At 34.8% G+C, this 27,440-nt stretch overlaps 1 protein-coding gene across 3 annotated transcripts in view; it reads left to right on the forward strand.

Moving 5' to 3' along the window:
- The window catches only part of LOC128993297 (TLD domain-containing protein 2-like), a 456,668-nt gene that overhangs the window by 252,706 nt on the left and 176,522 nt on the right, over positions 1–27,440 (forward strand). For 2 of the 3 annotated variants that reach the window (XM_054417091.1, XM_054417095.1), the window contains exon 2: positions 21,483–21,545. The exons of the other annotated variant lie outside the window; for it this stretch is intronic. In XM_054417091.1, coding sequence (XP_054273066.1) covers positions 21,483–21,545 — 63 coding nt within the window. The remainder of the gene's footprint in view (positions 1–21,482; positions 21,546–27,440) is intronic. 3 annotated transcript variants of the gene reach the window in all.

Below are 27,440 nucleotides of genomic sequence, written 5' to 3' on the forward strand. Positions count from 1 at the left end.
GTGGTCGTGGGTCGTCTTGGAGGTCGTCAGTTTGTGGGCCACGGCAGAAGGTGGAACGTGGAATGTGGCTGAGCTGGCCTAAGAGTAGTGCGAGCGTTCTAGGCTAGGTGTTGTGTCTTGTTGCGCAATACTAGCGCACGCACCTGCGTACAACACTGGCCACGCCTGTGCGTAGTGCCCTACTCTAGCACCTGCGTACAATACTGGCCCCGCCTGTGCGTAGTGCCCTACTCTAGTACCTGCGTACAACACTGGTCACGCCTGTGCGTAGTGCCCCACTCTAGCACCTGCGTACAACACTGGCCACGCCTGTGCGTAGTGCCCTACTCTAGCACCTGTGCACAACACTGACCACGCTTGTGCGTAGTGCCCTACTCTAGCACCTGCGTACAACACTGGCCACGCCTGTGCGTAGTGCCCTACTCTAGCACCTGCGTACAACACTGACCACGCTTGTGCGTAGTGCCCTACTCTAACACCTGCGTACAACACTGGCCACGCCTGTGCGTAGTGCCCTACTCTAGCGCCTGCGTACAACACTGACCACGCTTGTGCGTAGTGCCCTACTCTAGCACCTGCGTACAACACTGGCCACGCCTGTGCGTAGTGCCCTACTCTAGCACCTGCGTACAACACTGGCCACGCCTGTGCGTAGTGCCCTACTCTAGCACCTGCGTACAACACTGGCCACGCCTGTGCGTAGTGTCCTACTCTAGCACCTGCGTACAACACTGGCCACGCTTGTGCGTAGTGCCCTACTCTAGCACCTGCGTACAACACTGGCCACGCCTGTGCGTAGTGTCCTACTCTAGCTAGCGTGTATGGGAACAACACTGACCACGCTTGTGCGTAGTGCCCTACTCTAGCACCTGCGTACAACACTGGCCACGCCTGTGCGTAGTGACCTACTCTAGCACCTGCGTACAACACTGACCACGCTTGTGCGTAGTGCCCTACTCTAGCACCTGCGTACAACACTGGCCACGCCTGTGCGTAGTGCCCTACTCTAGCACCTGCGTACAACACTGGCCACGCCTGTGCGTAGTGCCCTACTCTAGCACCTGTGCACAACACTGACCACGCCTGTGCGTAGTGCCCTACTCTAGCACCTGCGTACAACACTGGCCACGCCTGTGCGTAGTGACCTACTCTAGCACCTGCGTACAACACTGACCACGCTTGTGCGTAGTGCCCTACTCTAGCGCCTGTGCACAACACTGACCACGCTTGTGCGTAGTGCCCTACTCTAGCACCTGCGTACAACACTGGCCACGCCTGTGCGTAGTGCCCTACTCTAGCTAGCGTGTTTGGGAACAACACTACTGGTCTTCGCTAAACGCTCATGGGTACAACTTTGACGACTTGATGCAGGGATGTACATCCATTTTAAATGGACCAGTTTTAGCAATTTTTTTAATACGGTTGAATGAGCCACTGATTAAGAACTGTCAAATTTCAAATTTCTCACTTTGTTTTTAATTATTTGACATACAAGATTACATAGTTAACAATAGTTTTACTATGGATTGGTTTCAGTATTTGGTTGGGATTATCAGAGAAGAGGGGGCCGCCCATATTAGAATTTTCCCAATTCTAATGAAGGGTCCTCTTTTACCAATTCGTTTAAACCACTAAATTCAATTACTTTACCAAGTTGTCAATTTTACCATCTACAGTCAGTGTGACCGTATTGGTATTGACCAACTAGTGGAGCGCTCTGCTGGAACTTTGCCAAACTGCAACAAGTCTTCTCTCCACACACCGCTAAATTACCATTCATTGTCTCCAGTTTCCACCGCCCACCGAATAAAAACACCTGCTTTTTGCGTTTCATTACCATATTCTCATTAAGCTAGATTAACCGTTTATTTACGGCTGTCTTTAGTAACGCTTTTTGAAATTGTTTTCCCTTCCGTGGTTGAGTATGATAACGACATTGTGTTTCTGAATCTTTAATTTAATTTTGCTTCTCGGATTGCATTAGAATTAAAGCTATTTAATTTCTCTAAGGAGTAAAGTCATTATTGGTATTCTCCCTGCACACAAAAATCATTAGGAATCATTGGGATCATTTAGGTTTCGAGGAATTCATAAGATTTGAGAGGGCTTTTGAATCCGTCAAAAAGCTATAGTAATCGGACCTTGGTGCAAAATGACGGGCTCAATCCCATAACTATAAAGATTCAACGTGCTTGGACAGCTTTCCCTAATATTAATTCTAAAAAAATAAAAAAACAGTAACATATACTCTATCAACCATTTATAAAAGCAGCTCTAACTTCAGTACATCTTCAAAGAAGTACAGTAAGTCTCATACAACCTTGGTCGCAATATCAAAATACGCGGTCAACTTAATTAAAAAGGAATTATCAATGCTTTTCAAAAGCAGAAGAGAACGCAATAATGCTGATATATTACACATTTTAGAACCAGCTGGCGGCAATGTATTTTATTAGATTACTCCAACAGATTAACCTAATTCCTCTTTAGCAATAAAAATGACTAATTCAGTTTAAACAAAGCAAATGTAGGTGTATATACTGGATTACTGGATCAGATTAATACGTTTTAGCACAGATAAGGGATTAAGACTTATTCCTTTGTCTATGGTTTAGTAGGTTTTCAAAAATGCCTACTGTATTGTATTTTGGATGCCGAAGTAGACGCCACATTTATATGGTCTAGCTGTATAAGTTTTAATGAAAAAGTAGCATTATTGAAGGTTCCACGCGCAAAGTGTGATACGGTCAAACGCTTAATACAATTTATTCTGAAGAATGTTTTTTTTATTTGGTAGTTGACTTGACACTGGATGCTGTGGTTTGTAATATTGTTTTCTTTCAGTTGGGTTATTTATGGTCGTGAATTAATTGCGCTCAAGAGTTCCATAATTGCGCTAAGCCAGGTAGGGGTGAGTTGCCGGCAGAAGGAATGTCCTTGTTTAGATGTCATCCTAACATATCGGAACCTAACCTAACTTAACCTAACCTAACCAAACCCAACCTAACCTAACCTAACCTAACCTAACCTAACCTAACCTAACCTAACCAAACCCAGCCTAACCTAACTTAACCTAACCTAACTTAACCAAACCCAACCTAACTTAACCTAACCTAACCTAACCAAACCCAACCTAACCTAACCTAACCTACTCAATTATACAGTTAAAGAGGGCCGCCACTTGGTGCCAGTTAGTGAACGTACAGTATAGGGTGGCCCCCTGGAGTAGTTGGCGCAATTCAGGAATACCCGCCTACCGGATTCAGATCAGTGGGCGCAATTAATGCACGCATTTATTTTTAGTTGGAAGATTCGACTTAGCATCAGTACAATCTGTTGGTGGCTAAATTCATATTTATAAACTGGCAATAACTAGCATGAATGAATCAATAGTAAAACTATGTATTTAGATTAATACTATTTCTTTTTAGTTAGCAAATAAAAGTGACGAATCCATTTTGAACAAAACAAATCCTGACAAAGTATTCAGGCAAACCAAACTAAATAGCTTACAGTTTTAGTTTGTATATTACCATTCTTAAGTTATCAATATCAATTTAGAATGAATGTGACATTTTTCGCTCTTGAGAGGCAGCCTTTGCCAAGATGGTTCTGGTTTTATCGTTACATCCTGGACTGGCGGAACCCCGCGGATCCAGTTTTGACAGGAAGTGCACGTTGCTCCGGTGGCTGTTCAGGGCTATCACTTGTTGACCTAGAGATCCTGCTTGGCTACCAGTAACTGAATCAGAGTAAACTTGCGCTGAAATCAAAGGTCATTGTGTGGCACATTGGACTATTAATAGAATTACCCATCCAACTCCCAAGTTGTAGCCCACATAGTTGAAGTGAGCTACCGATAGAGTACAGATGTAAATTACTGATTTATGTCCTTTACGTAAAGTTTTGACCATGTTAAACTTATATGATAGCTTAATTTTCATTCTAATCATATTTTTGACACATGCGTCATCACAGGATCAAATACTGATAACAGAATTTAGACTTGGGTAACTGTTATTTTTAAATAAGAAATCGATGACTGCTGGTCCATACTGATGGGATAACTCTAATCTCCAAATGCAAATTTTTTTGTCCTAGGACGAGCAAAACGGGCACCCCTGTTTTTCACGTTTTTCATGTGTTTGCACGAGCCCGTTTTCACGTTTATCATGTGTTTGCACGAGCCCGTTTTTCACGGTACTTCAGTCTAAACCTAGGGGTTGCGGCATTATCACTTATATTAAATTAATTGGTGCTTTGGCGGTATTTGAACCCGGGACCTCAGGTACCGAAGTCCCGTTCTCTAACCACTAGACCAGCTCGCTCCCTACATCTGCGAATGCCAATATACGCAGTTCGTATTAGCTTTTTACCACACCGCGATTCGCAGTTGAAAACCAATGCGATAACTCTACTTAGTTCTTCTTCTTCATATGTAAACGTATGATATTTTATTGTATTTATATTAGTACATTTATCAACACATTTTTTCTCACATTTAATACTTCCCATTGTTTCACTTGTTGATTTTACTGTGTGAGTGTAGAAAGTAAATTGAATAAAACATAGAACAAAACAACTTAGAACTGCATAATAAAAGAAACGTGAGTAAAATGCAAAAATGCAACTCGAAATGAGATTGCAGCTCATTTGTATGGATACAACTTCAAATACATTGGTGTGCAGAAGCAGGCATTCCCTGTCAATGTTTTCCATACATTTATTTATGTTATTGTGGCAGAATTTTCTTTAGCTAGGTTCTAGCCCGGAATTGTTTGCCACGTTACATCAGGCTACATCTTGAGGTTGTGGCATTGCTGCGATAAAATCGGTGATTGGAAGGATTTGAACCGAAGTCCCACGCTCTACCACTAGACCAAAACGCCCCCATTTGGTAGCACAGTTACGACCAAGAGCATTAAAGTGTGTTTAAACGTTTAGTTTATTTAATTTTGAACCATGCTTAGTAATTGTTAATCACTACGACTAAAATACAACGGTAACTATCAGGCATCCGAAAGATTGAATTACAATATTCATTTTACAAGTCAGACTAACGTCATGTGTTTAGGGTCAGCAATTTTGATTCCGTTTCCCTTCCCCTTTGAATACTACAATCATAGATGTCACAACGCTAAATTACCTGTTTGTCAATGTTTCTTCAGATAGAGTTTTGTAATATTCCATTCTTCTTGTGAAATAATGTAAATAAGGGAACTCAGCTGGGCTAGGGAGGGGTTATAGCACAGGATTTTTGTTTTGAGGTCCCTGGTTAACACCCACTCAATCGCCAGTGTTTTTTTTTACCTGTGAGAAAGTTGCTTGACGGTTGTTTCGGAGTATACTTTTAGTTTTGTCATAAAATCTGCAAAAAAGGTTTCTCAGCCGAAACGAAAATTTTATGTGTTGAAGAACGAGGCTAATAAATTTTACGTCCATTTAATGTTTCTCAACATTTTTCACATCAACTTTTTTTAAGTTTCTTCACTGTTAGTCTCTTTTATCCTCTTCTAAATGTGAAAAAATAATAACGTTGGCACGAGAAATACATGCTTAATTTCTTTCATGTTCATATTTCGGTACAATTAAGTATTTCAGTTGTTTTTATTCCTCCCACGTGGTCATCCAGTTACGTAAGTGTGAGGAAGCGGAAATAAAAAAAAACTGGAGCTATCAAGCCGCCTTGAGGAAGCCCCGAAAGTTGCAATAGCCGTCCTCGGCGACCCTGAGGTCTGTGGGGCGGCAAATCTGCACTGTGGCCAAGGTTGATATACTGTGGTGACAAACAGGGGATTGCCCAACTCCGCGCAGTGGTCAAATTTAATCCAAGGAAAAGTTTTATGGCCCCCAAAGGGTTCAGCCCAACTCCGCGCGGTGGTCACTTTTAGGGCCAATTCCAACTCCGCGCGGTGGCCACTTGTAATATAATAAGGTTACCCGTCAATTACAGACCCATCAAAAAGTGTTTGAGACAGGGTAAAAAGTGTAAAATGTCAATAGTTAAGTGTAAAATAAATGCATTTGACAATTTAATCAAAATATGTTCCTTTTACAGGAATTTACAACAGTTTACTTATTCTCCATAAGAATAACATGAGAATTTAAAAAATAAGAATTCTTTGGCATTTTTTCTGTAACTATTATGGTGCTTTTACGCTTCGATATACTGAATTATTTGTTTGTAAGCTTAAAAACAATAAGCATGTTGTATAATTCAGTAACAAAGTGGTTTCAAAAGAAATTTCAAAACGTTATACTTTCATAATATATACATAAGCCCCCGTTCACATGGTTCAATCGTGCTGGTTTGTGAACTCGTTCGAATAAACGGTTTACACGTTCACACCAAATTGAATCAAAATCAGATCATTTTGCTCGAGTTATCGTGCTAACAGAAACAGACTTACATATATACACATAAAATATATATACCGGTATATATATATATATATATGAATTTGAACGGATGGTGTTTTCGGCCTTTGGGAAATAAAAACGAAAAATTTAATCAGTGAGTCCAGGTCTTACCAAGAGACCTACGGTAATAGCTTATTCCCTATATATGGGAAATTCGCTAAAACATTGGTCTGGGTCTGGATTCAATGAAAACCCTCTTCATAGACGTAAAATTCGCCAATTTTAATAAGATGTAAATAAAAGAAATATGCTCGTAAACCAATTTCAGCCAATTTTTTCCCCAATTTGAGGAATATAGCTAACAGTTTTATGAAACAGAGATTACAGCCAATTTGTTGAAGCAATCTGTGGTTGTTTACAAGACTAACATTTTTGAGTTTGGTACTCAAGTTTATCAGCAAGCTCATAAACCCAGTGCTAGTATGAATGATAGAGTATTGTAGACTTTGGAACATATAAATTTACAGTTACTCTTTCTCACGGGCTGTTTAAAACTTCTTATGTTAGTGGTTTTTAAGCTTTGTCTCCTGTTTTGGGTAGGCATATACCTTTTTACTTTCCCTTTCTTATAAATTATGAAAATATATCATAATTTCAAACTTAGAGCGCAAACTCTCATTCGTCAGGGCTGTGAGAGCCAAAATTGACCACTGCGCGGAGTTGGGCATGTGCCGCGAGGGACCCGAAGTGACCACTGCGCGGAGTTGGGCAGTCAGATTTGACAGATTTCTGACCACCGCGCGGAGTTGGGGTAAGCCCGACAAACACTACGACACTTTTGGAATCATTTTGGAATTGAAAATGGAATTAAAAAGTAGATCCTCAGCGACTATGTAGAGAAAGAGACATAAATCCGATTTAAGGATTTTTAACAAATTAATCATACCGTCATTATGTATCCTGATGGTAAATCCAATTACTTTATCACACTCATTTGCATAGTTATACATAAGGGAAATTTGTCGGTAAATTTACATAGGCTATACCTCTTCCGACATACCTCTTACGTTGCATTGAGTTTATTCATTCATCTTGTTTTATACTAAAACAACGTTTGTACTGTAGCGACTTAAGTGAGGTGTTATATAAGTGTTGTTTTTCCTTTTCAAAGGTTAATTTGAGTTGTTCGAGGGTTGAAAAAAAAATTGAAAATATTTATAAGCACTTACTAATATATCTTGTATGCATAACTGAATAGAACGTAACTCTAAATTGAATACGTTAAACATATAATTAGACTCTTGTTTGTAAACGACATTCGTAATAGAACCTAATGTGATTATAGCTGTAAACATGTCATTATGCATCTGAATATTTTATTTTAAACTAGCTGGCCCGACAGACGTCGTCCTGTCCTAATGTGGTTTTATGTCAATGCTCGTTCATTTTCAAGATGAGCTCCTTCGTATGGCTCAATCACATCCTGGTTGAAGTTCGTTCGCTACGCTCACTCACCTTTGGGTGAGAGGTCGTTCGCTGCACTCACTTGCCTTCAAGTTAGCTCGTTCGCTACGCTCATTACCTTTTGGTTGCAAATTAGCTGTTGTCATGAATAAAAAAAATATAATAACTTTTTAATGCTAATGATCATCACAGAATCAAATTGATTAATTGAACCAGCTGTTAAGATTCTTTAATTCCATTTAAATATGAGTACTTATAAGGTTAACATGGGAAACTCCAGAGCCACTGGGGCGGAGCCGTTTTGACTGAACTGCACCAAACTTCACACAGACCATCCTTGAATTATGCTTAATAATGCCTGAAAGTTTCATTACAATCTGTCGAGCGGTTTCCGAGTCCATAAAGGACAAACAAACAAATAAACAAACATACATACATACATTGGATTATATATATATATAGATTAATCAGTGCGGAAATTGTTTAATGAAAGCATAAATCAAAAACAGTTTATGTATAAATAAACTCTCACAATATGAAACTTTGTTTTCCTACCTATTTACCCTGTACAATGTGCTGAAAATAGGAAAATTGGAAAATCTATTCTGCAACGTTACCACGTAAGTGGGAAATCAGGAGGAAAATTGATTCTAGAAACATTGACAGCGCCTTTTTCACAAATAAAAATTGACACATTTTACAGTGTTCGCTGGCTGCATAAAGGCTGCCCTAGGATTGAGTTAACATTATTTTCTACTTAGTTTATCTCAAGTCGATGGCCTAGACTATTTTATTTCAATTTAAAGCATCTTAATTTATTCATTTACTAGCTGTACCCGCGGGCTTTGCCCCGTTTAACTTCATAAGTATTCGCATGGCTCATTCACGTCCTGGTTGAAGTTCGTTCGCTGCGCTCACTTACCTTCAGGTTAGCTCGTTCGCTTTGCTAACTCGCCTCCAGGTTGAAGTTCGTTCGCTACGCTCACTCACCTTTTGGTTGGAAATTAGCTGTTGTCATAAATTAAAAAAAAATAATAGTGCTGCACCCTGTTGGTAATCCTTGTAACTTTTATGCTATTGAACATCATAGAACAGAACCAACTTGTTTAATTGAAACAGCTGTTAAGATTCATTAATTCCTTTTAAATATGAAAAACCATAAGGTTAACATGGGGAACTACAGAGCCACTGGGGCGGAGCTCGAAAAGATTTTTGGGATAATAATATGCTTTAGTGTTAATCGGGAATGTGAGCTATCATCATGCCAAATTTCAGCCCAATCCGTCCAGTAGGTTATGCGTGATTGAGCAACACACACACACGCAAACACACACACAAACTCACAAACTTTCAGATTTATAATATTAGTAAGATTGACGCTCAAACATATGAAGCTGAACTGAAATTTCATTTCCGTTTCAAACGCTGAAAGTGGAATGAAGCGTTTGATCGGAACATATGTGTATTGGTCATCAAAACTCGATGTTCTATTTTCAAATGTCAATCAAACCGGCAAATGGATTTCTAGTATGTTTTCAGAAATGACATATCAGCTTTTATCTTATTTAAATATGTTGTGGTTGTTAGCATAGATATTGATTTCGCACTAAGGGTTTTTATTAATAGTAAGATTATAAAATGTTCTACCAAAACAAATACTAAAATTAAAATTCTTGTTTTTAAATTAAATTAAAATAGTAATGTTTTGTTGTTTGTGAAAGATAAGAAATGGTTTACGTTCTATATTTGATAATTTCTAAAGAATACGTATGTGTAGTAATTTATAAAACCTTTAAATGGCCTTCTTTCTTCATTTTAATTTTAGGGGTATTTATAATTTCAGTCAAAGAAATTTTTTTATTTAAAGCTATCCTAAAAATATACTGTGTCGAATTAAAACTCATATAATATTATTTAAGGCAAAACATAAATATATGCAATAAATGACAATGCCTGTTTACTAACAACACACCACTCTTCCATTTTAACTTTATTATCGACGAAAATTTATTTGTTTTCCATGATAAAAAAGTTACAAACAAACATGTTTTTATTCAGACCAATACAGTAATCACGCTTTAAGACGCAATTAACTTTGTGTGATTTTTTTAACGTCCATAAGCTAAGAACTTTGATTTGTCATTTTGCATTTTTTTATTATAAGCCTATAGCAATTTGGAAACAATATCAATTTATAAAAAAAAATAAGCCCGATATGTGTTGGTAAAATTCTTAATAATTTATCATCAAAATATTACATGTAACATTTCTAGAACATAAAGTACATTGGCATAGGTACAAACGTACACAAAATACTATTTCCCCTTGAATTCCATACTTTTATACTTTACGGGTTTTTATAAACACCATTTTTGAAGTTATGGAACAAATGTTTTCCAACCCTTTTCACGTAATTAAATTATTTTATAACTAAAAGCTTAACTGGAGCTCGGTCCATTTAAAACTCGTGTCTATACTTTTTACAGTATCTCAATGTCTTTTCCTCTCCAAATCAATAAATAACTGTAAAAAACTATCATACCGTTTTCATCCAGCGCTGTAATACTCTTTCGAACATAAAGGAGTACAATAGAGAATATAATTTAATGGGCACTTTATAATGTAATGTATCATAATCTACAACAAATTGATAATCAGTGTAAATAGTTGCATAGCAAATATTTCATACTGATATTGTATTAGCAGTAGCTATATGCTACCTCAAGGCTGTTGGTACCAAGACCATCATGTATGTATTCTGTCAACATCATATCAAAGGAGATGTAGTTTCATGATTAGCTTGTCAAAGTACAGTATAACTTCTGATTAAGTTTATTGAAATCGAGCATTCTTTTTGTGTACTCCTTTACAGTGACAACAAACATCTCTTCGTACTCTTATCTGCTTCCTTTTCCGGATCTGAACATAATTTTAACTAGGTTTTGGTCCGTTCTATTTACTTTATCACCCGAGTTAATATAGATTAAATTTAACTGAAAAGAGTATGTGTCGTATGTAGAAGAATGCGTTAAAAGTAAATCATGAGTTTTATGTTATAGTTATTTGTGCAACTAGTGAGAAAAGTGAGCAATTGACTCACTCGAGAGAAATCCTTACTCACGAATGGTTTCTCGAGTGAGGCAATTGTACTTTGAACTCGAGTTGCACATTATACTTTTCCTACAGTTACCATAAAACAAATAAATTGGTGAAGAAACATAACCTATTTTTACACAGAAGTGAACTTTTAACATAACATTTAATGCGAAGTGACAAATACAACAGTACAACAGCTGACCAGCTGATTTACAGCCAGTGCTGCCAACGTATTTCGCGCGCATACGACGTTGACTGCATGTTACGCGCTCACTATTTCGTGCCTTCAAGTTGCAAATCTGGAGTGAGACAAAGTAATTAGAGTGAGACAATGTTAACATTGTCTCACTGATGAGCGAATTGGCCACTTTGCTTTCTCAAATCAGTGAGAGAACATGTACATTGTTAGGTAACTGTAGGAAAAGAAATTTTTGAAAGTTTCTAGGTGTGGTTTTAGTACCTAACAATTATGAGTAGACATTTGATTAAACAATACTATATTTTAACTTGCGAAAACACAACTCTGAAATGTTTGAGGAAAAATAATGCATATCATCTGATCGAGAATGAAGTATAGGAAACAAGGATACCAACAGATGAGCCTGTTTTATCGTTAGTAATTTCCGGTAATTGTAATTTGGGTTGCAATCAAGGTGTACAAACATATTATCATAGACTAAAGATTTAAATTAATTTGTCTATGGTTCTTTACTACCAATATGTCATTAAAATGTATTACTTATTGTCACCACACGCCATGAGATGATCCAAAGTCAATGGCCAATGTCGTGGGGCTGTATTCCTTAAAACTACCCTAATTTTTGACCTAACGGTCGAATTGCAGCCTAATTTATAACAACAGGTCCATACAATATCAAGGCAACCTTCATATGACCTACAGAGCCATCTGTGGCGAGGAGGTGAACTAGGACGAGGGACTACAGTACCCGCCGCTGCACGTGCTGGTGTATTTTTATCCCGATGTGGGATTTTTTAGGATGTCTTGAGGGATAAAAATGGATAAACGGGATTACTTACTGTAAATCTTAATATCGAAAAACGTTTTTGTTCAGTATGTATCACGAATACTAGAAAAATACCGGTATGGATCATAAACATAAACAAATGACGTTTTTGGCCCGAAAATAAACATTATTTAACATTGCTTAAATGCAACTGCCAAAACATATGTTCAATGCTATTAGTATAGGATTCCGGCCAACAACGTCATTTGTTTATGTGTATGTATGCGCGGTGAAATTTGTATGTAGGCCTAATGGTTTTTAACTGTGGTTTATGGTGGTAGTCCATAAGCTTGTATTTTTCTAAGTGGCATTAATTTAAATTAAAAGTAAATTTTGATTAAATATCTGATTTTCTTGAGTGAGTGTGTTGTGTTGTGGAAAATATAAACAAAATGGTTCTACTTCTCAAAATTAGTTGCAGATTAGAAATAGTGTTATGTGAGAACAAACCATTTCTAAATCAACAAGATAAAATAAAATCGTTATTCTCTTTCCCGCCTGCATGTTAGTCTGTGAAGATGCTCTGATTAATTGGAATTACTAGTTTAACTTTAAATCTGAACTGTCCTATAAGATACAAAAAAATCTACAACAAGATTTGAAGTAAAAAGAACTTATAATGCAAAACCTAATAAACGGTTTATAATAAATAAAATTAGATATACGTACAATTTACAAAATCATAAAAATAAACAATATTTTAACTATTCCAAAAAACCAAAGACCTAGTAAATTCATTCAAGCGGTTAAATTTAAATAACTGTGATGCATTGGGAGTTTAAAATATTCTGTATAGTATGGTTATCCAAATATACAGTAAAATCGTACAATAATACAGTCTCTAACCTATGATCCGTCAGAATAATTGCTGATTTACAAACATACTGATTATTAACCAATTAAATCATACTACGAGCCCTATTATTAATAGCAGCGTCTTTAATTTCCAGCATTCACAATCTAAATTATAAAAAAAAAACTTTTCAAGCACGTATTCCTTGTATTCCTATTCTAAACTTATTTCACTTGGCAACTTTATATCTTCATAAAGCAGTGACGTCATCCCAGTTGATGCACATTCTTCTTCTTCTTCTTCTAAGCTCAACGTAAGCTTCATGTTTATGGATGGTGCGGAACGTTGAAATGTCTCTTGCAAAACTACTGACAATTTACTCTCATTAAACATAAATCTAGTTGAAATATTATGTATACAATCCTATAATTAACCTTCGTATGGTATTGGATTTATTAAACTGTTTACAATGAATTATCGAGGATTATTTTTGCAGGAATAGTTGCAGCAGTTTTGCTTCATACATGTGTTAATTCGCTAGATTCAAAATGTACTAATATACACAAATAATGTTAAAAACAACGTGTATCTGTGTTAAGACTTGAGATTAATCGATCTAAAAGGCTACCATCGCCTAAACAATATACGCGCATGGTTGTAGCCATATTTATAATGAATACCCCCGGTGCAGCAAACCTGCAGACCAAGTAAATTTACATTTACTTAATTAAGATTTTAAATTTAAAGGTTTTTGAGTTTCCTGTATAACCATTTAATCCTACAATAAGGCTTCAATGTATAAATTATTTGTGTCTTTAGCTCTAAACGAAGATTGTAATAATAAATTAAGCATTTTCACGTTTTAAGAGTAAAAATTTGTAAAATCAATTTTTTTAAATCAATTCGAAATCCCGGCCGTAATATATTTTCCCCTCCCGATTTTGCTGGTTTGCGAACTCATTAAAGTTTGTCCTCTACACATTCTTGAAAAATTTCATCAAAATCGGATCAAAAATGCTCTAGTCGTATCGACCACGGTAATAATAGCATAACAGCTAATAGATATATAATAAATTCACTAAAATTGACTAGGTTTAATTGAACCACCAAGAAAGTGGACTAATATCAATTACTGATGTCGGTCTAATACGCCAACCTTATAACCAACCCCCATAATGACAACTTATTTTAATCTGAATCATCTTTTGTGTACCACAACGACAAAAAACGAAAGGAGAAAATATCCTTACCAAATATTCGTTAAAAATAAAAATAAATATTTTGAAGAGTTTATTATTTGTTTGGATGATTTTTCGTACAGAACAGCAATGAATTAAGATTGCCATGAGTGATGCTTAAAAAACCTTTGCCTAGTCGATCTCAGACTAATTAATTATCCTACCCAATCAACATTTTTACATTTCCCAACCAATGTCGCCCAATGTAGCTTTTGGGTGGTTCGAATCCCGACCAAGCTGTTTAGGATTGATGAGCTTTTAATAAATGAAACTTTCTACTAAACCACTGATCTACTACTACCAAAGTTATCATTCATTTGACACTTATCTTCGCCTTAATTTACGAATGATGCTTCGACGTGGTATAGATCTAATCTAATTCTATCGTACGTTACAGCAAAGATAAACCAGATGGTTTAAGGATGCACATAAATTTGCCAACAGCTGTTCCGTAGGGTGAAATCAGCTGTAAACTCTCAGAAGTTAGCGTATTGTTACAGTGGGCGTATGTTAGGTGGAGTGTTAAGCCATTAGATAACACGTACAACAGATGGGGAAGAGGGGGGGTTTATATATATCAGGGTGTCCGTGTATATATTGGTGTGATAGTATCCTGGTGGGGTGAAAATTTACAAGACTCACAATGATAAATAAATACTAAATTTAATTTTGTAATTATTTTTGTGTACTAGTTTATTTATTTATTATTAGCCTTTTGTGAAAGACTGATGTCAATCAAATTACTCATAATTTTTTTAATACCCGAGAGGTTATGGTGTTCAGCTAGCCTTAGTCTTGAAGGTGATTCGATTATGAAGGTGCAACTAATCATTGGGGTATCAGTTATTGTTGATATGTAACAAAATATCGTGGTTATATAAAACAATTGCCAGGGTATAATCTAATCCAATAGAAAAACCTGTAAAAATGCCAACGTCGGTTAAACCTACTAAATTAAGTTTGACAAATCAGTTATTTTTATAAGAATTCTATGTCTTAACTCTATCTAATTTTATTATACCGGTTGTGTATGTCACAAAAAATGCGTCAAAAACTCAATTTTTACTGTATTAAACTACTGTGTTCCAAATAACTAAGTAGCATGCTCTAGCTATGATATTTATTTTAAGGACAAGTTTAAAAAAATCTACTTTAGGCCTCGATTTTGCCTTTTTATGGGATTCAAAACTGCAAAACGATTATTTTAATTAAATCGTTGGGTTTTTTCACAATAACTTTATTCAAACCAAATTATAAAAAACGAGTGTTTTAAATTATCAGTATTGTTATAAGTTAAAAAGTAATTGTTTTTGGTAAAGTTAATTAAATAATCGCCAAAATCGTATTTCCTCTTATATCATGTCACTATTAAAAAAAGCAAATTGAAAAATAATACCTTTAATTTTAAACAAAAATGTATTATCTGTAGGAAACGTTTCATTTTGACAGGATCTATTTCAATTACGTCAGAAATACTTAGTCTTCTTTTGACTCAATATTAATTTTCTCCAAAAGGTTTCTTTATTTTTCAACTTTTCTTTATTGACACAACAGCAATTTTCCTAACCCAAAAGGTTCAAATTCGTCTATTCACTACACGGAAAACATAGTTCACGATATTTCCTCAAGGGGTCAAACATTAGATAGAGCGTGGGGGGGGGGATAATGTAGTCAGTAAAAGTCAGGGAGGTGGATGTAAAGAGTCCAACCACTAACGCTAAAACTGTTTGTCGGCAAATATTGTCGCATTTGCCGTAACAATGGCGTACCTTTCAGGGGACCTGACTTTGATGGAAATAACTTTCCCATCTGGGTCAGATATTTCGTACATCCACGGTGAATACCGGTCGTTCGTATGTTTGATTTCAGTTAAGCTTTTAACTCAAATCAAAAAATCCTAAACAAATTTTGAAAACACCTAGTTTATTTTCCATCAATAAAATCAGAGGTTGGGTGTATTCTGAATGTTTATCATCCTTAGAAATCAGTAGAAGACAATTTAATTATAGTTCCACACGGTATTTTCTTAGGGCAATGTTTGTATATTATTTGTTTTTGGATATCAAATCATTTTAAAACTATTTCAACCAAGTAAAATTAATACATTTCTAGACTATTGCTTTTCCTCTGGTACTTTCACCGTTAAAGCACCTCTCATAAAATCTACCCTGAAAGGAAATACCCCCGCCGCAACAAAACTGCCGACTGAGCGAATTTCCATTTTTCTGAATTGATTTTAAATTAAATTTTCTTTCAATAACATTAGGTTTAACGAGTACCTAGTTTTGCTGCTACAAGGAAACTAATCAAGTGTGTTTTAGTAAAACATTAATAGCTTAGTATGAAATAAATAAATTTGCCAAGTTTGGTCAAACTATATCCATTAACAAGCAAACTACAATATTTTCAATATTCTCCATAAGAATAACACGGGAATTTGGAAATTTAAATTTTTTAGAATTTTCCTCCGCACCAATAACTGTACAAAAACACTTTGATATACTAAATTATTTGTTTTTTAAGCTCTTTGAAAAGGTCTAGAGAGAGATTGGGAAATTTTGTGTTTTGAGTGTCAAAAATGATAAAACCCATGTTTACTCCCATAAAACCCCCCGGAAAACCCCGTTCACATGGTCCGATTATGCTGGTTAGTGAACTCATTCAAGTTTACCCCGCCTTACACCTTTAAACCAATTTTTTTTTCAAAATTGGACAAAGATTACTCAAGTTCACGGACGTATATATAAAACAGATATATAAAACATATATAAAAATTTGGTTTATTACGAATGATTTTTTTGGCCTATGGGGATATCAAAATGAGAAAGTAAATCGGCCCCAGGCCTAGGTATTACCGTGCCACTTACGGTGATATCATTCACTATATGGGAAATTCGCTAAAAACATGTAGTCTACTTTGACGCACTAAACGTCACAAACATAAAACCATCGTATAATATTAAACACAATTAATCATTAAAATACATAAAGAATTAATCATATAATGGTTAGCCTAAGATTTTATTCTACGATTACAAGTCCAGTTGAAATATTTAAAGTAATTAATAAATCGAAGTATATAATACTCTTGGTAATATTTTTCCAATAGAAGAAACTGGGATTGTAGGGCTACATACAGTAAACAACAAGCCATGCTGCGTTCTCCCATTGCCTATGTACGTGCGTAATCTTGTGTAATCCTAGACTAGAAGTACACTCTGCTGTCACGTACTAGATAATCTCGGGTATTAGAACAGAAACTGTATGGATCATAAACATAAACAAACTGAAACATAAACACTGCCCTGAAATTAAACATGTTACAAATTACTTTGCGTTATGGAACTGTGAAATCGTGCAAATCAGCTGATTTGGGCCATTGACGTCGTTTGTTTATTTTTATGATACACAACGTTTCTGTTATAATTTAAAAAAATACCTCCTCAAACATTTGTCATCTTTATGGATCACATGATGAACGTTAATTTACAGTATACGGTTATGTCTGGATAATACAGCCCGCGTATTGGTGTCTATTATTTATTGTGTGTTTTTAACCAATTTAAAATACTATTTTGACTCGAAATGCTGCAATATATTTATTCATAAATGCTTGTATTGTATTCTGGAATCTAATTCAACAGTACCATGCTAGTTTTACAGTCACCAATTAAGAGAGATTCGTTTATTGCAATAGAAAACATGTTTTAGAGATACCTAACAAAATGGTTAACAGGCTACCGAGAATATTTAACAACTAGGTGAAACCCGTCGAATTCGACGGTTACTTTCAGGGCTTACGTTAATTCATTTAACTGCGATAAATTGGGTGAAATATACATATTTTGAGCATTTAGCATTGTTTAAAGAGTAATAGGTGTAAAAACAATAATGATATTAATTGAGTTAGTTGCCAAATTTGGTTGATCATTCAATGAATAAAATATTCCCCATACCGTACGTCATCGGAGTTATAATTATTATGTTATGGTATCTCTTCCTTTGGAAAAAACTTTAAATAGTATTAAAATCGTATTGGTGGATCTTTTGTAGTTAAACACTTCCGTGATTTCATCAGAGTAATATGATTTTTTTTAAATAAAATATTTTTTTGGGAAGACATATTCTAACTTCAAAGGGAAGACATATTTTAGGTATATCCGTTACAGTGTAAGTTTGATTTTTCCTTCGTCACATCGCGTCTGTTCATATCGTACTTCTGTGCCAATGAATGAACCCTCTAGCATAGTTTTGAGAAACTGATTGTGGGGTTACTGTTAAAGCTGGAATTCCTTGACATGGGGGATGTCAGTTAGTTGTCTCGGCCTCGGCCTTATCAATAACATAAAGTTTTCAATATAATCTCTCTACGGAATGTTAGGTGTAGTGGAATACTTGAAGTGAAGTTGGCTCTTTTTCTTGAACTGTTAGGGGCCTCCTCGTTCATATGGTCTTGCGGCTTCATTGGCAACAAATAATGCAAATGACATAGCAATGGAACATTTCCAAAAATCAAAAATACTGTAAATTGGCTGATACGTATATATTGACGTTTACATATTGTTAATCAACGTATCTTATAAAGGATTATGTGATCTAGTTTAAAAGGATAATGACCTTTCTGTCATGACAGGAGCTGCTTAAATGGTATTTTCTCTTTGTACCATATTTTACAGTCAAAATGTCGTGTTATTTTCAATAATGTTAGGCCTGCCAAACCAGTGCGCCAAAGTCCGTAATATAGGCAGGTGCAAATAATTTGTCAAGATGCGTACCATTTTTGGCAAGGTTTCTATGTTTGGATTGTATTAGACACGATAAGAGCAGATATTTCTACATGAATATTTGATATGTGTAGAATAATATGATAAAATTTAGGAAATAGTGGTGAAAAAGGCAGACACCAACCCGTACAATAGATTATAAGATATAAGTTCAATATGAAATACAGTAATTTAAAAATTGCTGTGATTAAAGGATTTTCCACTGATTTCGTAATGGAACGTTATATTGCAAAACATGACATGATAAAGAAGAAAATCAATTTTAAAATCAGAAAATAACATTGCAAATACTTATTTGGTAGAATTCAGTAACCCCCAATAAATGTGTGTTGTTTGAAATACAATTTAAAAATGAACAGCTGTTTCATTAAAAAATATTATTCACATGGCCAAAATGTAAACAACTCTGTGGAGTGATCTTCAATGGCTTCTGGGGCAGAGTCCTAAGGGATTTTGCTTAGTTTTTATTTTGATAACTCATCTACAGACCAAGACCTTTCTTTGGACACCTCTACCAAGTTTCTACGCCCAGCCGTTCTCTCAAATTAGTGGGGACAAAGTTTCCAATTAAATATTTAGATTCCCCCATGTTAATATTATGGGAAAAACTCCAACTTTGATGGCCTGTGGGGCAAAGCCCGAGGGTTTTTATTATTGGAATTAGTGAAAGGGGGCGTCTACACAAAAAATACTTTATTTTGACACGTCGTTTGTAAAAATCCGTCCATTATTAACGGAGGAGTAGTGTTTTGTAGAAATCGCCTTCACGTATTATATATAAGGATAAGTAATAAATGATTTTACGACGGGAATTAATTCAATTGCTTTTTAAATTACGTAGATAAATTCTTGATTAGGGTTGTACACGTTGGTGTAATTACACGCATACAATACAAGAATCTTACAACGGTAGTCGACTCACTTACACCAAAAGTCCCGGGTTCAAATCTTGCCAATCACCAATGTATTTTGTATGTGATAATGCCACAACCATCTAGGACTTGCCTGAAGTAATGTGTAAAACAGTTTTGGGCTAGAACCTAACATCCTAGGATGTGAAGGTGGGAGATAAAAAATAAACTCATGTTTATACGCCAAAAATGTGTAAAACTATGTTTCGATAGCGATCCATTTTGGTAATGATCATTGAATAGAATAAGGGGTTCAACTTTATTTCATTAGACTTTAACTGTTTAAACTACTTTTCGCAAGAACAGTTGGATGTATAAACCTTTAAACTCCTATTTTGCCAATAGGCTTTAATTTTTTTTCTGCTGTAATTGATTTTATTTTTTCCTACAGTTACCTAACAATGTACATGTTCTCTTACTGATTTGAGAAAGCAAAGTGGCCAATTCGCTCATCAGTGAGACAATGTTAACATTGTCACACTCTAATTACTTTGTCTCACTCCAGATTTGCAACATGAAGGCACGAAATAGTGAGCGCGTAAATGCAGGCAACGTCGTATGCGCGCGAAATACGTTGGCAGCACTGGCTGTAAATCAGCTGGTCAGCTGATGTACTGTTGTATTTGTCACTTCACATTAAATGTCATATTAAAAGTTCACTTCTGTGTAAAAATATGTCACGTTTCTATACCAATTAATTTGTTTTATGGTAACTGTAGGAAAAATATAATGTGCAACTCGAGTGCAAAGTGCAATTGCCCACTAGTTGCACAAATAACTATTTCTCATTTCGTTGTGGTGCAAATATACGTGACTCTTATTGCTTCTGACATACACAACTTCTGTTACTCATCTAATAAAATTAACTCGATAAAATCACATTTAACCTTGCTGAACATGTAAACCCGAACAATCTGAAGGTAAAACGGGCCATCACGTAAATAGTCCGTATAAAGTATCGTAAACCGTTCCAAACATCTTACATCAACGTTTACGGTCTTTCCTCCATGCATACGACATTGTATAGAAGATTCCATCTGTCCCTCTTGTATTTTATGACTATTGTTGTTACGACCGACTGCAGAAAGCAAAATTGTACAATAATGCAGTGAGTTGTATTGTATTTTATTGTAATTACAAGCTTCAACAGTCGCTGTTTCTCCTAAATCAGCTGTTGCCAACTCAGTTGGAAATTTCGATAAAATTGCATTTATGGAAAGTATGTGTCGATTGTATAATCGACTGTACAGTAGTTAATTTTTGCGTTATTGCATCTTATTTTCAACATTTCGACATATCGATAGTATAATACACTAACACAATCGAAATAGACGAACGATTGGATAAATTACTAAACAGCTGCTTGTTTCCATTAGCAAATTAAATTGAATACAAATTAGAAGTATTTTTGAGATGTTATCTTTAAATGAAAACTATTTTAGTTTTGTAACACGGTATCAATTAATGGTGCAATATGATGAGAAATATAGCCCTAGTAATGAAAAATATACTATTGTTGTTTGAAACTAAATATTGAGCGTCAAATAGTGTATTTTTTTGTAATAGGTTGTTGAAACAACAATAATTTTCATACCGGTTTAGATTATTTTTTGTTTGCTCATAGTCTTACAGTAATTTTAATTCGATCACTGTCGAAAACTAAGAATTATACTAAGTTATACGTTTTCTTTAGGGTGATGGGTTTTAGTTTTTCTTTTCTTAGTTTCATGTTTTGCTTTGTTTTTGTGTTTTGTTATTTATGATTTTTGTTTTTCTTTTACCTTTTGTTTATTTTGACTTTGGTTTTGAAGGGCTCGGCGATCTTCGACCGATGTAGGACGACCGGCGGCTGAGGAACCAATACGATTTGTGAGGTGAGTTTTAGGGTTTTATTTTGGTTTTGGGTTATTTTAATATTTTTTGATTGTTAATTTTTGTACTAACCTAATTTAGCATGTTAAACCAAACCTTAACGTGTGACATCGATCAAATCTTAACAAGACAAAGTGTGTTATAAATTCATTGTTTATAGCTTGCTTATTTATATGACAATAATTTGTTCTTATGTTATGATGCAATAAGTAGGTTCCCCATTTCATATTTTACGATTGGCTATTGTTAGCGAATTTCCCTATAGGGAAGTAGCTATTACCGTAGGTCTCATGGTAAGACTTAGGCCCGGGACCGATTTACTTTTTCATTTTAATGTCCCCAGAGGCCAAAAACACCATTCGTTCAAATTTTTATATATGTATATATATATATATATATAGGTATATATATATATATATATATATAGATTTATATATATATATATGTGTCCGTGAACATGATAACTTGAGTAATTTTTATCCGATTTTGATGAAATTTGGTTTGAAGGTGTAAGGCGGGATAAACTTGAATGAGTTCGCGATCCAGCATGATCGGACCATGGGAACAGGGTTTTATGGGGGGTTTTATGGGGTAAAAATTGGTTTTTCTCACTTTTGACCCTCAAAACACAAAATTTTCCAATTTCCCTTTAGACCCTTTTAAAGAGCTTAAAAAAACAAATAATTTAGTATATGAAAGTATTTTTGTTCGGTTATTAGTAACGGAGAAAATTAAAAAATTGTAAATTTAAAATTCCCATGTTATTCTTATGGAGAATATTGTCAAATGTTGTAGTTTGCTTGTTTATGGATATATTTTGATCAAACTTGGCAAATTTATTTATTTTGTACTAAGCTATCAATATTTTACTAACAAACCCACTTTATTAGTTTCCTTGTAGCAGCAAACCTAGGTACTCGTTAAACCTAATGTTATTTAAATAGATCAATTGAAAATCAATTCGGCCAAATGGAAATTCGCTTAGACGGCAGGTTTGCTGCGGCGGGGGTATTTTGAATTTACAAATTGCACAGTATGTATAGGGTTAGTTTAATATATATTTTTTAGTTAATAATTTGACTACTAATCTAATTTAAAAAGTCAACCCTAACTTATAGCATTCATCAAATTTTTACAGATCTCAGTGAATTTTAAATTTTATGAAGGTATCTTTTATAATTGTACACAATCCCTACTATTTGCATGTAAACAATATTCACGACCTTTTATATTTAATCATATATTACATAAATTGTTCGTGATTTCAATTAAATCTACTTATCCGTGGTTTTACCAAAGTATGACTACTATTTTGACGACCTTATGATAAACGCGACGATTTTTAATCCCCACTTTTGAAATGTTTGCTACAAATCCCCAAGATCCAACTTCGAGGTTCTTGGATGGATTGAAACGATGAGTTGTGTAGAACGTCAATCTATTCGATTTTGACATAGGATTAATTTTTCAGCTGAATTTCTGAATTCGTTACTCAGGATTATTTTTTCAGCTGAATTTCTGAATTCGTTACTCGTTTGAATAATAGGTTTATATCTCCGTAGGTTGGTTTACAGAATGGTTTAATAGGTGGGAAGTTTGTATTTCATTCCCGTTATAAAATATAATACTCCCAACCAACATAAACCTGCAGACTAAGCAAATTTCCATTTAACAGTGTTGGACTTTTATTGATATCTATTTAAATAACATTATGTTTAACAAGTACCATTGACTTTATATGTCTACACGTGTTGAGATATAAAGTCAATGCAAGTACCTAGGTTTGCTGTTAAAGTGAGGGTAATAAAGTGTGTTTTTTAGTAAAATATGAATAGCTTAGTATAATACCCCCGCCGCAGCAAACCTGTTGACTAAGCGAATTTCCATTTGTCTGAATTTATTTTCATTAAATGTTTAAATAACATAAGGTTTAATGAGTACCTAGGTTTGCTGCTACAAGGGAACTAATAAAGTGGGTTTTTTAGTCAAATATTAATAGCTTAGTGTAAAATAAATTAGTTTGCCAAGTTTGATCAAAATATATCCATAAACAAGCAAACTACAACATTTTACAATATTCTCCATAAGAATAACATGGGAATTTAAAATTTAAAAATATTTTTTAAATTTTTCTCCGTTACCAATAACCGAACAAAAATACTTTGATATACTAAATGATATGTTTTTTAAGCTCTTAAAAAAAATTATTCAATTTTTAAACCCCTCATAAAACCCCGTTCACATGGTCCGATCATGCTAATGAAGTTCTAAGGAACGAAACTAGTCGTAATACCAACAAGTGTTGTTGGATAAGGTAATATTTTAATTTGATCAATAATACATTCCAACTAAGGGTCACAATGAAATAAAACCTTGTTTTAATTAGGATGTTTTACTTATTTTTAAAAAAGTTATCGTGTTTTCGTTTTTAACATTTGTATATTCTACGTTTTTGGTATGGTGCCGTTTCAAACTGTAATATTTTGACCACTCAACACCAACTCGTTAGGAAGCATCGCTGAATTAATAAACGGTATAAGCAGTGTGATACATTCCATTATCTAGTCAACAACAACCGTTATTGGGTAAGTGGTTGGCGTATTTATGGATAAAATCACAAAATTAGTAATAATTTTTAACCCATTATTATCGTTTGGTTCTTACCGTTTTTTCATGGGTCTTTTGTGGCGAATTCCTATTTAAAATGCAAATGTCAAAAAATAGTGGAAAATAATAATAATAATAATAATAATAAAACGTCTTTTTTTCAAGCGGTTTTCAGTAACAATACTGTTTTTCAAAACTACTCAAGTCAATACATACAAAAGAAATATTACAATAACAATAAATGACTTATTAACTAACAATACCTACCTTAACTTATATTTACAAAAGACATTTTTTGGAGTTCAGTCGAAAAGCTTTATAACTAAGTTTTTTTACATTTACTGGCAGTTGGTTGTATTTCTGAGGAGCAAAAAAAAATCCCTTTTTACCATATTCTAACTGGACGTAAGGCAAGTGCAGCAGGCCATCCTGTCTTGTGCTCCTCTCTCTCACATCTCTCCTACTTTTCAACTTATCTTTCAGATAAGTCGGTCTGCTAGTGTTGGTGACCCTATGAACAATAGCCACAGTCTCTAACAAACATTCCGTCTGCACAGGCAACATCCCACTTTGCTTTCTGAAGGAAGATATGTGGTCAAATTTTCTCAAATCATATACAAATCTGAAAGCATTGTTTTGTAAACGATTTATCAAATTAGTTTGTTCAATTGACAGACTGAAACCAAATGCAGGCAAAGCATTATTAATGACAGACATTACCATAGACTTCACTATTTGTAGTTTTACATCTTCTGCCAGTATTTTTCTAAATCTATTAAACGCCCTGAGCAAAGTTTGAACGATTGATTTTACTTGTTTTGAAAATTTTAACTCCACGTCAATTGTGAGACCAAGAACTTTAATTGTCTCAGTAGACTTTAATATCATGTTCTCTTGAAAACTCTTGAAGGTAGTACTCGCAAACTCACATTAATCAAAATGTGATCACAGGAGTGGTCTATAGCTCTGAAATGTGTTCAGGGTGTTCCATAAGTGTAAGTGAAAGTAGAATACAACCTCAAACTTGACTCATCCTCAAGGCCCCACGTGAGGTCTCTACAGTCGATGACTTCTGTTTTATCAGTTGCTGTATTTTATCACTCTTTTACTGATAAGTGTGTTTCCGCGTCTAGCCGACACAAGGGCAAAATAGAATATTTTCAAACCATCTCTTGGCAGCAAACTGTCAGATAAGTGAACTTTTAGTTGCCTGAAATTTTTAGATTATGTTCGTTGGTTTAGAAAAAAATTGTTATTGATCGAAGAATGTGTCTCATCAAAGTCCTATTTACAACCAAAAAGAGCATAATGAAATTAGAGTGTAAATTTTAAATAAATTTAAGTTTCTGACATCAAAAACCCAATGTATCTCGTTTGGATTTTGTCGTCTGTCGTACGTGTGTTTGTCCTTTATGCGGCACCAAACTGGTCATCCGATGGTGATGAAACTTTGGGAAGTTGTTCTACAAACCCCCAAGAATTTTGCTGTTCCATTCCCATTCTTGAACTCCTTTGGAGCTTCGCCCCAGTGGCTCTGGAGTATCCCACGTTTACCTTATGGTTATTCATATTTAAAAAGAATTTAGGAATATTGACAGCTGTTTCAAATAATCCAACATGCTGGGTTCAATGATGTTTCATAGCATTAAAAAGGTATCCTACAAGGATTAACAGCAGAGTGTAGGTATGAACTATTATTTTTATTGTTCTCCCCGTTGCAAAGCACGGATACAACGGCTAGTATATACTACAAAATTGTTAATTAAAGACAGAAGTAACACTGCGAAACTAATCCAAACAACAATTCTTTTCGCGGATAAATAGTAACAATATTTTTTATCATCCTCTCCATATAACTTAACTTACGTAACTTTACCTTTAAGAATATACTTTAAGCGTTTATAGAACACTATTTAAAGTTACTTTTAAAAACATAACTTAATGTTCTACCACTCTATTTTCTCGTAAAAGTTTAATCATATCATAACCACGATAGGCCTTGCTGTTCAAGACAATGTACCCGCCGACTTGGCTATCTTCAGCAAACATTTCCTCAAGTTGAAACTTTCCGTCTTATCTGTGCAGCTCATGTTTTCACCTGTAGACTACTGTTTTAGAGCTCCGTTTGTGAGTTAATTTCACCATACCTTGTTCAACCTGTGGCTATGTAAAAAAAGCTTCAATATCCATTCCTATGCTAAAGCTATACCTATTTTTAAAATAAAAATGAGTGACAGAGATCACTGGGAACAGTTACTAATTATATACTTTATCTTTTTACCATGCCAACTAGAAGGTAAACTTGTTGTAAAGCAAAACACCTTTTTACTAAAACTCAAATCAAATCAAATCAAATTATCTTTATTCACTTTATACATTTATTTCTAATACATTTTTTCTAATACATTTTTTTTCATAAAAAGCATCATAGCATAAAAGAGATGGTGCAATAGCTATTTACATTACAAGTGTAGTAAGAGATGTAAACACGCTCTTGCGCAACGTGTAACGTACAAGATTTTACCTGACCCGACAATATACATGGGTTTACGTACAATATTTTTCATTATCCATTTCACTCATCATCTAACAGTAACGTTCTTTTACAAACAAAAGCTAGGTTAGGAAAATACTTTAAAGCATAACAATAACATTCAAGCGCACAGCTGATTTCTAGCATTGAACGTCGATGCATAGAGGTATATTTTTTAAGTTAAGCACTCAATGTTATTTAAATAGGTTTCATTACATCACCGAGTGAGTTTTTTTCAACTTTACATCACTCGAGAAGTTAGGAACTTGTATACATCAACTTTGTAAACTTAGGGAAGTTTAATATGGCGGGTTAGGTAAAATATATTTTTTCTGTAGCTCACTTTTTAAGGGAATAAACTCACAGCTGTTTTGCTGAATTCTGCTACAGCTGACCAATATTGATGGAATTTTTACGCCAGTATCCGAAAGCATTGACGATTAATTAGACTTCCCAACCAATGTAAAAATTTGAAGCAAAAAAACCTGGTGCAATCTGTTGAGATGGTCTGCCAATATTCTGTGACAAGTGATATATCAATCAGCTGTTGGCACGGCTTTTAATTAATATTTTATACACTGGTACCCTCTGGTGAGATGGTACTGAACTTCATCTATTTTATTGGCTTCAATTTTTTTTCATTGGACGAGAAGTCTACTCTGCGTATTGTCAATGTCAAAAGCCAATGGCTCTAATAACATTTCACACAATTATATGGTTAACAAAACTTAAAAGTGTTGCAAAATTTAATGTGATC

Source organism: Macrosteles quadrilineatus, unplaced genomic scaffold (genome assembly GCF_028750875.1).
Source record: "Macrosteles quadrilineatus isolate MER2022 unplaced genomic scaffold, UCM_ALF_1.0 Scaffold_4__1_contigs__length_99947679, whole genome shotgun sequence".
Taxonomy (NCBI): domain Eukaryota; kingdom Metazoa; phylum Arthropoda; class Insecta; order Hemiptera; family Cicadellidae; genus Macrosteles; species Macrosteles quadrilineatus.